Here is a 13,109-nt window from a genome sequence, read left to right as displayed (position 1 = left end):
CGAATCCCCCCCCCCTCTTTCTCCAATAATCCCGAGTCCAGGCTCCATCCAACTGTCGTTCCCTATTCACCTGGGTCTCGCGTCCCATTCCTCTCGAATCCCTTGGGTCGATACGCGTGTTTGAGAAAGAAGGTGGATCGCAACGAGGAAAAATATACTGGGCGCAACCCCTTCCACCCTACCGATTGTCAACACAACGTGGATTCGATCACCAACGGGGGCTGACCTCCCCTAGGAGGTCATCCCGGATGTCCGAGACACTCGAGATGTGTCACTATTCGACGCATACCCGGCATGGTGCGGTTCATTTGGACGGTCCGCATGCAACCAAATGCCAGCGACGCGGTGGTTTGTCGGTCGCCCAGGGCCGACAATGGAGAGATACCTCCAAACGGAGGCGGCGAGACGCGTACGCGTGGATCTCTGGCTGGTGGATAGCGGTGCTGTGCCTGATCTTCATGGCCTCACCCGCCGACGCTGCATCGCTCAATTTCGAAAACTGTTTAAGCAAATCGATCCTCGATTCCAACCCACTAACTCTGCAATACGTCCCCCTCGATATTGGCGTCTGGTTCAATCTGAACGACCCTCTGCATCCGCTGAATGTGACGGTCTATGGAAATGTATCGGGCACCGCGGACCAAACTACGGATTATCCCTCCGAGGATGATGCCTCCTGGAGTAATCCCAATGTGACCGAGGGTAAAATCGTGGACCTGGATGTTTCGAACCTCAAGTATAGCACGCTTTTGACCAACTTAGATGTCTTGAGCTTCTCCGCCTATAGCAATGCCTCCAGATTTTGCAAGTCCCTGGTTCAAGGCGAGTGCCCGCTGGGACCAGTCTTCCACTACAATGTGTACGTTACCGCTCCATCCCCGGAATATGGATAAAGGCTAACAGATTTTCTTTTCAGGAGCGACCCGAGAACACTGCGCGCATTTTCCATCAAACATGATATGCTCTCCACATACCGATTCTCTACAATCACTCCAAGCTTTGTTATCCGCTCTGGAGATGCTGACGCGAATATGCTGGGCTGTATAACTGTGCCGATCACGCCGGACTTTGGCTCATTGCTGAAAAACGCACTGGCTTATGTGCCGTTGGCTATTTTAATTCTCATTGCTATTGGCACGGTCACCGCGTCCGTGTACACGCCATGGGGCACGACTGATATCTTCCGTTGGACCAGTAACTACGGCCGTGATGAGGACGTCCTGCGCCTTGTCACGCCTGGTTTTGCTGATTGCCTGCAGTACCTTCAATTCGTGGTGCTGACGGGTTCCCTGTCATTGGATTATCCAGGCTTTTTCCAACCGGCTGTGAGCCATGGATCTTGGTCTGTCCTTATGTTCAACCAGAGCTTTGTCAATTCCGGAGGCCACAACCCAGTTATGGACGGCGTATATGCGATCAACGGTACATACGGCCTGGATCAGATGAGGCAGCTGGTTGGGATGACCTCTGAGCAGGATATTTGGCCAGGTATGATCATCTGGCTTCTGGTGGTCTTGGGAATCATTATCCTTCTTATCCAACTGGGCTTTACTATGCGCTGGGTGCACCGTGAGCTGGCACATAGCACCGAGCAGGATCTGCGTGCCAAAAATATGCCCTTCACGGTGGGCAACATCATCCGTATCGTTTTCAACTACTTTCTTCTGCCCATAATCTCGCTATCATTTTTTCAGCTCGTCACGGCACAGGGATCGCCCGCTCAGAGCGTTGCATTGGCTGCGATAGTGATAATTGTTCTAATCTGCTTCTCGATCTGGTTTGTTCGGGTTATTGTGTCCACCAGACCGAAGTCCCATCTCTTTGACGACCTTCCCACGGTTTTGCTTTACGGGCCGCTCTACAACACGTATTGTGATGATGCGGCAGCCTTCGCCATGGTTCCGATCTTCCTCAACTTCGCGCGAGGTGTAGCCATTGGCGCCTTGCAACCGTCAGGCATTGCCCAGGTTGTGCTCTTAGCCATCTGCGAAGTTGTTTCGGTGCTTACAATAATCGCGTTCCGGCCCTTTCCAGGACCGACGCACATGAATCTTTACCACTGCCTATTTTCATTCATACGGTTCCTTACCATCATCCTCATGGTGATTTTTGTTCCATCCCTTACCGTCGGGCAGGCGGCACGTGGTTGGATCGGCTATGTGATTCTCGTCCTGCACGCATTGGTCCTCATCTTCGGGTTCTTTCTCAGCGCCTTACAGACCTTGATCGAGGTCCTGGCACGACTTGCTGGTGCTGGTGGTGCCACACGGGGTGGCTTGGTGAAGGTGTTCGGGAAGCGTCAGTTGTCGAGGCGCGTTCCACGGCGTGATATCACACGGCAGAGCTTGGGATCTGAAGCGGCTATGCTGGCTAATGTTGACGAACGCATGTCGTCTCAGTTTGAAGGATCGCGTGCCCGGAGTCTATCAGGAAGCTCAGCTCTACTATTGAACCGCGCAACGGCAAGTGAGGGCCGTGCCAGTGCAATCTTAGATTATGCTAGCTCTCATGGTGGACACAGCCGTGCCACAAGCGCAAACCTGATGGCGCAATCTCCTACTGCCTATACTGGAGCTGGCGGGTTCACAGCTAGCTCACCAAGCAGTAGCACTTTTATGGCGTCATCACCGCGGGATCCGTACTACCGGCCTCCTAGACCAGGCCGACATACACCCCAGTCAGGTAACGGGGATAGGAGCAAGCGAAGCTCCAGGTCCTTCATGAAGCCAAGCCGGGTCGGCACCGAGGAGGACATGGCAGATGAGCCAGGCCGAAACACGCCAGTGCCTGCGTATCTACCTGCCCCGAAGGATGACATGGAGATGGATGATTCCCGACAGCGGAAGGACTATGCTGTTCGCGAAGTTGACTTTTATTATCGAGTCCGGGGTCCGCCGCTTTCTCATACGGGCACTCGCAAGTTGAAGACTGGCCCAGCTGATCCCACCGGTCCTGTCTCGTCAGCTACAGGATGGTTCCGCAATATGTTCCAGGGGAAGACCAAGGATAAAGGCAAGGGATTCGAGGTAGTTCGAAGTGCTCGAGCTCCTCCTCCTGGCCTTTTCCCAGAAGGCGATTATAGTGAGGAGCCCTACCACGACGATCCTGAAGACCCAGAGGCCGGCGGCCACTCGCGCGAAACATACTCAGGCGAGGGGCCATATCGCGATTATGAAGGTGATCACGAAACGAGAAAGTCGGGAGATAGACAAGACCCAGAAAACCCCCTTGGTGGTATCGAGCTTGCCAGTCGATCCGGGTCCCGTCGATCACGAGCCACATCGGAAAAAGGCGGGGAAGATGCGGCAGGAGCTCTGCCTGCAGTGACCGAGGCCTCCCAATCAAGAGCCAGCACAGAAACCCCGGACTCTGATCATTTGCGACCCGAATCCCCGACCACAGGACGTTTGCCCTTTAGTGGTAGCAGCTCACCTTCCCGGGAGAGGGGCCTCTCCGTTGCATCTACATCTGCCTCCATGACTTCCAGCCACAGAACTGGCCGCGACGGAGTCCGTACCGACCGCCCTTCAAGTATGGGCTATGTGGCTCAACACCGCACGCAAGATAACATCCATCAAGCAAGCCCCGATGAGCCATCCTTCGCCGGCAGCCAAGCTGAGCTAGTCGACGAGCATCTACACGATGATAAATGAGCCCGCACCTGGGCGTACATTCCAAAATCAACCCTTATACCCACCCCCACTCGCCCCCATCCACTTCTACTTATCCGTTCATCTACCACCACTCATCCACTGTATTGATTGTTTCAAATTCCAGATCATATTGATGCCACAGTGACGAATTTCCTAATACCTTTTCATTGCCATCCTTCATCTTCGTGTCTTTCTTTCTTCGCTATTGTATTCGCTGTCCAAAAATTGCTTTCAGGCGTTCGATTCAAATATGGGTCTTGAATTGAATTAAGCCGTGCAATCCTAATAGTTCCGGCTAGCTTTAATCAATGCTTATCCTGATACCTGTACTTATGTTCCACACTAAACAAAGTGGTTTACTTGGTACTGGTGGGTAATTTCACTGAATTTTGTTCCAAGGACCTGTGAATTCCTAATTCGATTTATTTTGCTTTGTTAGCAAATACAAAAGACGCCGCAGATGAGACATAATCCCTACAATGTCTTCAACCTAGTAAAGCTGTGTTAGTAACTGCAGTTTTGCCTCTCAACTCCTTCGTAAGTAGCAGGTATAGCTGCAATTTATCACATACAGCCCGCGACTAGGTCGAACTATCAAGAGCTCTCAAGAGTGATCGCTCAGACTAGACTACTGTACATTCACGTCCACTGTGCTAAGGACCTTTCGTCTTCCGGCAGGGGAGTCATGTAGTCACTCCAATCCTCCAACACAAGAAGTCGCCATTTCCTTCAACATCCTCAATACAATCTTTCACAGACCCTCGGATTTTAGTTGCAGAATCCTTGCCTCAAATACTAAGCAGGTAAAGTTTAAATCAATATCCAAAGCATGCTTTGTACTATGTACATATCACTTCCCAATATATCATATGGAATGTCGTTGCGGGACGAATAAATATAGTGACTGGGTCATGATATGACTTCCAAGATTGGTGAAAGAGTAGCCGGTGCTCTCATTGTCATTCCATAGGGCTTGATTACTACCCCTACCTGAGCATTTAATAAACTATGCTCCAAAGATCAAATGACAAACACTAGCAATATTTCCAACATTCCCCATAGTCGAAGAGTGACTGTGACGTAGCCGAGATAAGCGGGCCGATTTTGCCGGCCACGACCGCCCGACCCACCGATAAGGCGCCCCCGTTATTTGGGCTTCGCCTTTCCTGCATCTCTGACTCTCCTTGTTTGACCACGCCACCAAAGACCCCCTGAGCAGGTGTACTGCGGGCAAGGCATCCTTTTTGCTCTGACAAATTTGGGTCTCCTGAAAAAAAGTTTCTTAACGTGCATATCAATCACATTTTGGTGTCACGAGACCTCAAATTATCTTGACTGTGAGGCTCTGGTCCATATCAACCGCCATGGTCTAGCACCTGCTGTGATCACGGCTCACTGGACTTGACCACATAGTAAATGCAGGTAGAATCATCAAGCTACGAGAAGGCTTGCTGATAACCCAGTGCCCCGCCGGTACATCATACGACGTCGATAAATGATACATATTGACCGAGACCTGGTCCTAGCCGGAAGATTTTGATAGCCCAGACGATTTGGACATAAACGAAATGTCTGCTCCCAGCACTGCATCATCGAGCCCGCCTGCGACTAGCCCTGGTGGTGAAGATGTTGATAGCAGATGGACCGAGGACGATGGTTTGGGTGCTGGACACCACGCCAACCCAGTACATATATCGAGCAGACCTGAAAGTGACGATGCAATGATGGCTACAGAGACTAGATCAAGGAACCAAAGTGGTGTTGCCAGTGACTCAGAAATGATAACCGGAAGCAGTTCAAGACAGGATGGAAATGACGGTGAAAATGAGGATAGAGATGATCTCACCTTGCCTCTTACACATGAATACATCTCCGCTGGATCGGAAAATCAAGAAGGAACAACATCAACACAAGACAGTTCGACCTCCGGACAGCAAGTATTACCGAGCCACACAGCCAGAGACCGCAAAAGACGTTTGACCAGCTCAAGCAACCACGATCGACTGCAACGGGCACGTTCTGGAGACTTAGCGAGACTAGAAACCCCTTCCTTAGTGCCTCAGAGATCAGTCTCTATGGTAATTCCAACAAGGAAAAAGTCCGGTATGAATGGCCCAGGGTCATCATATGCAACAGCCATTGATATCACCTCTTCGCCTCCAGATGCTGGTCCATCTGCCAGCCGCCGAAACGATGATATACCTTCTTTAACAGAGTCCATGACCTCTAGCGGCAGTGATCAAGGCCCGTCTGATACACGCATGCTTTGGGAATCTGGCCCTCTGCCTGTTTCGTCCACCATTCATCCTCCACATAGGCACCATTCGTCCAGTTTACGGGGCAGTATATTGGATCCGTATACACAATATCCCCAGTCAGGCAGGCCGCGAGGACAGTCCGAAGCGATCAGGAATCCCAGGCGTGAACGTCCTTCGGGGGTGGGTTGGCAAGCATCAGGGACAGATGAGAGGACTTTGCGTGCTTTCCTGTCTGGATCCTCGGATACGCAGACATTGGCAGAGGCACTGAGGGGCTCTCAGGATGAGGGGGAAATGGAGACGACTTTGCCGCGATGGCAGCCCGATGCGGAAGTGACGAATTGCCCAATTTGTGGCGTGGTGTTCAGCTTTTGGTATCGAAAACATCACTGTCGGAAGTGTGGTCGGGTGGTGTGTGCCTCTTGCTCCCCGCACCGAATTACCATCCCCAGGCAGTATATTGTTCGCCCCCCTGAGTTCTCCCAGTTGCCTGAACACTCTCCCACTCCGCCTCGCCAAATTGTTGATCTAACCGAAGAGGATCCAATTGAATCACCGACCATTAATCCTGCTCTGGGTGGAGGAGAAGAAGTCCGCCTCTGCAATCCTTGCGTCCCAGATCCGAACCCCAACCCACTGGGTTATGGACGGACGCGAGGTCATCGCCCTTCCCATTCTTTGCCATCTGGCATGGGTAACCGCTTTCCTCGCGAATCGGTAAGTTAACATATAATGCCAAACTCCACATTCCTTTGATCTGACAATATACAGGGTGAGGGCTCCGCGAACCGCCAAGCTCTCCGGCACTACGGCCCTGAGTCCCTGCGGGCTAGTAATAATGGGCGGCAGAGCCTTCGTGAGGAAGAGCCGGGCTACGAATCTCCCCTCGACCTGACCACCTCCCATCAGCGCCCGGCTCCATGCGAGCAAGATCTATGTCCCATCTGTGGGCGAAGATTCCCCACAATCAGCCGCGAGCAGCCAATTGAGGCACGCGAGGCGCATATTCGGCAGTGCATCGATAACTACGGTGCCCCGGCTGCAGCACAACCCGTTTCCTCCGCGCGCCGGGGCCCGCCACCGCCCCCACCTCCGCCACCGGTGTCTCGAATGCTGGAATTCGCCGCCACAGAGAAGGATTGCATCGGTGAGGATGGAGGTCCCGCCGAGTGCACCATCTGCATGGTGGACTACGAGGGTGGAGACTTGTTGGTCCGCCTGGAGTGCTTGTGCAAGTTCCACAAGCACTGCATTCTGGACTGGTTCGTGCACAAGATGGAGTGCCCAGTGCACAAGGTAGCATAGTGGCTGGGGCTCCGCCTTGTGCTTGTTTGTTTGCTGCATGCTGCATTTCTGCTATATTGATATCCCCGCATAATGCGATTGTTTTGTTCTCCGATCTACTTCATCTGATGTGAAAAATAGATGTAGCTTTCCAGGAATGCGATGTCTCTATATCCCGCATGGCATGATCATACCTTGGAAGTTAAACTTTATGAAAGCATGTTGTAAAAATGAGGGAGGTCTAGGCGGTCACGTGAATCTGACGGCTCTCTCGGCGAAAGCATGAAAGCCACCAGGCTCTCAGACCTGTTCCTCCATCTAGAAGGCCCAGAGCATTCGCAGCTCGATGATTCCACCTTCTAGAAGAGCTAGCGCATGACCCGGCCATCTTTAAATTCTAGTCTCGACTGCATCACCCGGTACAGCCAGTGACAGAGCAGTGCGAGCCCTCCGATCGGCAGTCGGAGCTTATCATCACCGTTCTCCGTGTTCTTCTCACGGGGCAAGAACCATCGGCCAGGTCACGTCACCCAAACACTGCAAGGGTCTCGCCAAGGAACTTGCCCACTGTCCAATCAAAAAAGAGAAGCAAAAAACCAAACCGCGGTTATCGACGATCAAAGCTCCAAGCCTCCAAGGAAAGAGGTGGTCCAACGTTAGATTGCCGATCTAGCGATCGGCCCCGCAAAACTCTGGAATCACGGAGATCGCAGCGACCGACTCCCCGCGAACCACACCATGGCTAACTATCCTGAGCCACCAACGAATCTATCCCAGTCACATGCAGCACCCGCCTTTGGACTGGGATTGCATCATGCAGAGGACCCCTCCACAGAACTGGAAGAACCGCCAGTGGAAGAGATTAAGCGACCCCGGGCTTGTGAACCCTGTCGCCAATTGAAAGTCCGGTGCGATCCCGACCTGTCGGATCCAAATGGCGCTTGTAAACGGTGCGCTAAAGCACGGCGCCAATGTATTGTTACACCACCGACACGCAAGCGCCAGAAGAAGACGGATAGTCGGGTGACGGAGCTGGAGCGTAAAATTGATGCTCTGACTGCTACGATCCAAGCGTCGCATCACTCGCAGCTTGCAGTGGGCGGAGACACTAGCCCAGGCACACAGCAGGCTCAGTCGCAGCCGAGCCGCGAGCAACATTCGAGGCAGTCACGCGAGGACCAGAACATGACAGGGAAAAAGCGGCATCATGATGGCTTTTTGGTTTCCCAGTATCCTCGTCCTAATAGCCCGTCTGCAGAACAAATATCCAAAGAGCCTGCTAAGCACTGGCGGGTTCCAATCGCTGGGGATTTCTCGCCTGGACCTAAATCTGATGCTGGGAATGAGTTTGTGGACGTGATCGACAGAGGCATGATTGATATGGATACAGCTCAGGCTGCTTTTAATCGCTATATAGAGAAGATGGGAGTTGAGATGCCCTTTGTGGTGTTTCCCCCAGGTACGACGATGGGCAAAGTTCGCCGCGAGAAACCGACACTTTTCCTAGCCATTCTTGGTGTTGCAGTGGGAGCTGTCAAAAAAGACCTTCAAATGTCCCTGATCAATGAGTCTTATAGATTAATTGCGGAAAAAGTTGTCGTCAAGGGCCACAAGACCCTCGAGATCGTGCAAGCTCTGCTGGTTGCTTCAACCTGGTACATGACGCCTGATAATTTGGAGGAGCTTAAATTCTACCAATTAATTCATATGGCTATTGTGGTGGGTATGGAGCTGGGCTTGAATCGTCGATCAAATGGAGATTTGAAAATCGTACGCATCCGGGAGATCATCTTAAAAAGAAAAACAGCACCAACTACCGACTTGGAAAATCCTGAAGCAAGACGAACATGGGTGGGCTGTTACTTCCTAGGAATCCTGTCAGCGATAGCCTTGAGGCGAGATCAGCTTGTGCGATGGCAGCCGTACATGGATGAGTCTTTGCAAATATTGGAAAGCCATCCCGAGGCTGTATCGTCTGATCGCCAAGTCATCTGGTGGGCGAAGTTAGGGTGGATTATGGAACAAGCGGGTTTGCAGCTTACCACGGATGACACGCAGTCAATTGTGTCATTTACAGATAGCAAAGTGCGGTACACCATCAAGGCATTTGAAAATCAACTTGCCCAGTTCCGGAGGGATATCCCAGCAGAGTTCTGGACCCGTAAGTTCATCCCTGTGTTTAGCAACTCTTTCTAACTTCTCCAGCTATATTGGCCCACACATATCATGCGCTCGATCTTTTCGTGCATGAGAGCGTCATGGGAGTTGACTGTCGATCAAGTGTCTTTCCCGACTCTTCCAATGAAGGCCTGCCTGGCACAATGATGACACCAGTCATTGAAGCTCTTACCTCGTGCCTCAGCTCTATCCATAGCTCTTTTGACATAATCCTCAGTATCGACGTGGAAAAAATCAGATATTTGCCGACAATGGCCTTGGCTCGGACGGCGTACCCAGTCGTCAGTCTAATCAAAATTTACTCCCTTCTCACGGCCCCGGGCTCCCAGATTGGCCAGGTGATCGACACTCAAAGCCTTAAGGTGGAATACTATCTCAACCGAATCATCAGTCACTACCGGGCAGCTGCGGCTCTTGATGGTGGCCGGGTGGCAGGCAAGTTCGGAAATATCATCATGATGCTGCGAAATTGGTTCCTCAAGAAGAGGGAGAACGGCCCGGAGCTTCGGGAAATATTCGGCGCTGACATGCATGATCCGAGGGATAAGCAACCCGTACGTATCCCCCAAATCAACCCCCCAAACCAGTGCCTCGATTAACATGCAAACAGATGCGACATGGTAACACGCCCCTGCACGTCCTCAGCGATCTCGCCATGGGCGATCCGCGCTCGGGAAATCTTACACATCAATCGAATTCCAATCAAGGATCCATCTACTCGCCATTGAATCTAAACCAGGATATGAGCCGCAATCCCACGACGCCAGCTACGAGTTTTGGAACAGTAGAACCATCCACACAATGGTCCCTAGCACCCGTGACGCCCAAAATGTCCACAGTTTCCAACGACTCAGGCACGGGAGATAGATCATTCTATCAGTCATTCACACCAAATCCATCGCAACCGTACGGGATACCTGTGGCGAGACAGTATTCCAGAATGGCAGGGGTAGGGGATGGGCCCATCTCGCAGCCGATGGGGATACCTGAGTTACCAGCAGAGCCAGCTTTCGATCCGAATCTGGCTTTACTGGGAAATATGATGGACGAAGGGCTGTTATCGTTTCCGTTTGCCTTTGATGGAAATTTTCAGCTTTATTAATGGTGTTACTGGGGCGTTACTGGGAGGTTTGCGTTTTTCTTGGAGCTGTGCATATGATTTCAACATATACCTCTACATGTGCATGACTTGATGTCCAAATACGAATTCGAGAAACGACCATATTAAATACCATCCACCAGGTCTCTAATTTGTTTGCTTCCATACGCTTACTCTTTGGATAAATGTAAATCGAGGACTGGAAATTGTATTTCCGCGATATCGCGAAGCATTAGTTGCAGAAGTAATATATGCAAGTGGGTATAGAACATTTTATAACAAGCTTTTTTTGTCCCCTTGGACCTGTCATCGTGAACCTCCTTGCCATGTATGCAAAATCCGTTGCTCAACATAAGCCCACGGCCACCCATTTTCGCGTTCGGTTCGACGGAGGAGATCAAATAATAAGTTTTGGGCGGCGGGGTTGTCGATCCATGCGCTGCCTGTAGGTAGTGTAAGTCAGTTAATGTAGTGCTGGTATGAGGCAAGGAAGAAAGGACGTACAGGCACATAAAGCATGACACGCCATGATTCGTAAGGATGGTTCATCGTCTGCAGAGAGGGCGATGCCAAACAGGTAGTCCAGATTTTCTGAGATTTGTTCCTGTCAAGCCCATTAGACAAGATCTCTTTGCATAGCAGAGGTCATCCACACCTTAAGTTGTATCCGCTCTTCTCTAGATAACCTGCCATCCTGATGCTCGTATTTTCGAATCAACATAAGTGCCTTGGCAAGGCAAACATGCTGCATCGCAGTAGCTAAAGCCAACATTAGTTCACCGCAAAATCACCAGCACCAATACCCGACTCTCAAGGGGAAATCACTCACAGTGAACCAAACTGGTGTACCAAACAACGGGGAAAGGCTTTCCTCTCGCAGGATCAGGAGGCGAAACATGCAGCGGCGTAAAAGCATCGGACCTCTCCAACTCCCATTCCCTTATCCTCTCCTTGAGCGCAATCTCCCCCGCAACACCCAGTCTACCTCCATAATTCCGTCCCGAGACATTGTAGCAGAAATCGATTGTCTCAGCCAACAACCAAATAGCCCGATTCACCCAGTCCCCATCACTGAGGACCGGTTTTGACTCCCACCACCTACGGAGCCGGTCATCAAATGGTGCGAAAGTTAATCGGAGACATTTCTGGTATGTGAGTGCAAACTGGATATCCTGGATTACAAAGACCCAGAAGGAAGCTGATGCGAGATTCCCGCTTATTGCGCAGTCGACGTGGGAACTAATGTAGACTGAACCTGCAAGGAGGTGGCGTTGAGGGTCGTTGGATGGGGTATGGGCTGGACCATTTAGTATTGGTAGTCTTCTTCCGGGAATGGGCTCGGCTTACAGGATATCTGTTCAAAGAAACGGAGAATAACAGTCGAACTGAGCAGGATATCGATCCCGATATCGAAATCCGGTTTATCGAGGACGGGAAGCATGATCGAGATGCAGCGCTCGTGATAATTGTCCGCTACTTCAGGGGACACGGTATGCGCTGTTCGCGAGAGGTGACAGGCCGCTACGGCTATACAGGCATACAGCAGAAGTGGAGACTGGGTCGCCCGTTTGGCGACGTCGGCCGAGAAATGGCGCTCGGGATCACCGGCATCGAGCTATACGGGAGTTTAGCCACCAACTTGAACATGCGATAGAGAGCGAACGCACCCAGTCTGCCAGATGCCGCTGGAAATGTCGGAGCAGATAGGCCTCGTTCACATTTTCGAGTCGCGGTTGCCCGATCGGGGTTAGTTGTGAATGTTCGGATGTAGAGCGCGAAATAGCTTGCGACTCTGTTAGATAGGGTAGAACGACAGTGCTAGGTCCGGACATGGGGTCCACGGACGAAGGCGTTGAGCGCGCTTCAGATGACGAGCGCGAGATAGATGGGTGCCCGATCACGGGAACGACAAAATACTCCGCGGCTGTCTGATCGGTCTCATCTTTGAAGGCGTCTGTGGATGTTAGGTCGGTTTCGTATGAATTGTTTTTGGGGCTAGACCGCCACTTACACTCCGACGAGGTTTCAACCCAGACCTGATCGTTCGGGAAGGCGAGATCGCTCTCACCGTACCTCGGGGGCCCCTTTCCTCGGAGAGACGGATTTTGACCGTGACGGAAGGAGACTTCCTCTGATTTCCCCGGGGCTGGAACACATTCGCGGCCGGATCGTTGACAGCGCAGGCATTTTGTTCCGGTTTTATCACCTGGCCAAGGGGGTTAGTGGACCCGGGTCACAGACACGGAGCATACACACATTTCAGATGGCGCAAACGACACGTGAGGCTGGAGATTCGTTAGCACTCGAGATTTTTTTGATGTTTTTATTTTTTTTTTTTCACGCCGGAGAGGTACTGACCATCCCCTCATTACGCAGGGGTCAAACGAACGAGCGAACAAGGAAGGATTCTAGAAGGAAAAACAGATTCGGCATCCCGGATCGCGATTATATGTAGCTTGTAGGCACCGTATATATTGCGTTCCAATGATGGAATTGCGGATTGGTTGGGTGGATATTGGGGTAAACCAAGTAACTTTCGAATTGGAGATTAAGTGGAGTTAATTGTAGTTAAAGGCCAACGTGGCCAGCATCAGTGCAACGCCCCCCACCAGATGTGTGAGCGTCTTGCCAATCCGG

The 13,109-nt window shown here is 51.5% G+C and overlaps 4 protein-coding genes across 4 annotated transcripts; 3 read left to right on the top strand and 1 right to left on the bottom strand.

The window, feature by feature from the left end:
- Positions 1–248: 248 nt before the first annotated feature.
- On the top strand, positions 249–3,653 carry N7484_011947 (uncharacterized protein; the record flags this gene model as incomplete). Its single annotated transcript, XM_057122334.1, has 2 exons — positions 249–859; positions 917–3,653. 2 exons carry the CDS (start codon positions 249–251, stop codon positions 3,651–3,653), a joined length of 3,348 nt encoding a protein of 1,115 aa, XP_056968088.1.
- Positions 3,654–5,221: 1,568 nt separating this feature from the next.
- N7484_011946 (phosphatidylinositol-3-phosphate-binding ubiquitin-protein ligase) lies at positions 5,222–7,216 on the top strand (the record flags this gene model as incomplete). The annotated part of the gene is made up of 2 exons (XM_057122333.1): positions 5,222–6,628; positions 6,683–7,216. The coding sequence occupies 2 exons, from the start codon at positions 5,222–5,224 to the stop codon at positions 7,214–7,216; spliced, it is 1,941 nt and encodes a 646-aa protein (XP_056968087.1).
- A 717-nt stretch (positions 7,217–7,933) lies between these two features.
- N7484_011945 (putative C6 transcription factor (War1)) lies at positions 7,934–10,475 on the top strand (the record flags this gene model as incomplete). The annotated part of the gene is made up of 3 exons (XM_057122332.1): positions 7,934–9,356; positions 9,401–9,927; positions 9,984–10,475. 3 exons carry the CDS (start codon positions 7,934–7,936, stop codon positions 10,473–10,475), a joined length of 2,442 nt encoding a protein of 813 aa, XP_056968086.1.
- A 303-nt stretch (positions 10,476–10,778) lies between these two features.
- On the bottom strand, positions 10,779–12,841 carry N7484_011944 (Zn(II)2Cys6 transcription factor domain-containing protein; the record flags this gene model as incomplete). The annotated part of the gene is made up of 9 exons (XM_057122331.1): positions 10,779–10,915; positions 10,977–11,076; positions 11,128–11,231; positions 11,302–11,769; positions 11,820–12,087; positions 12,140–12,426; positions 12,484–12,678; positions 12,729–12,757; positions 12,831–12,841. The coding sequence occupies 9 exons, from the start codon at positions 12,839–12,841 to the stop codon at positions 10,779–10,781; spliced, it is 1,599 nt and encodes a 532-aa protein (XP_056968085.1).
- Between the last annotated feature and the right edge of the window lie 268 nt (positions 12,842–13,109).

This window comes from Penicillium longicatenatum, assembly GCF_028827895.1.
Source record: "Penicillium longicatenatum strain IBT 33135 chromosome Unknown contig_7_segment0_segment0, whole genome shotgun sequence".
NCBI classification, from domain to species: Eukaryota; Fungi; Ascomycota; class Eurotiomycetes; order Eurotiales; family Aspergillaceae; genus Penicillium; species Penicillium longicatenatum.
The sequence above is the reverse complement of the archived record's forward strand: the minus strand, read 5'-3'. Positions and strand labels throughout refer to the sequence as shown.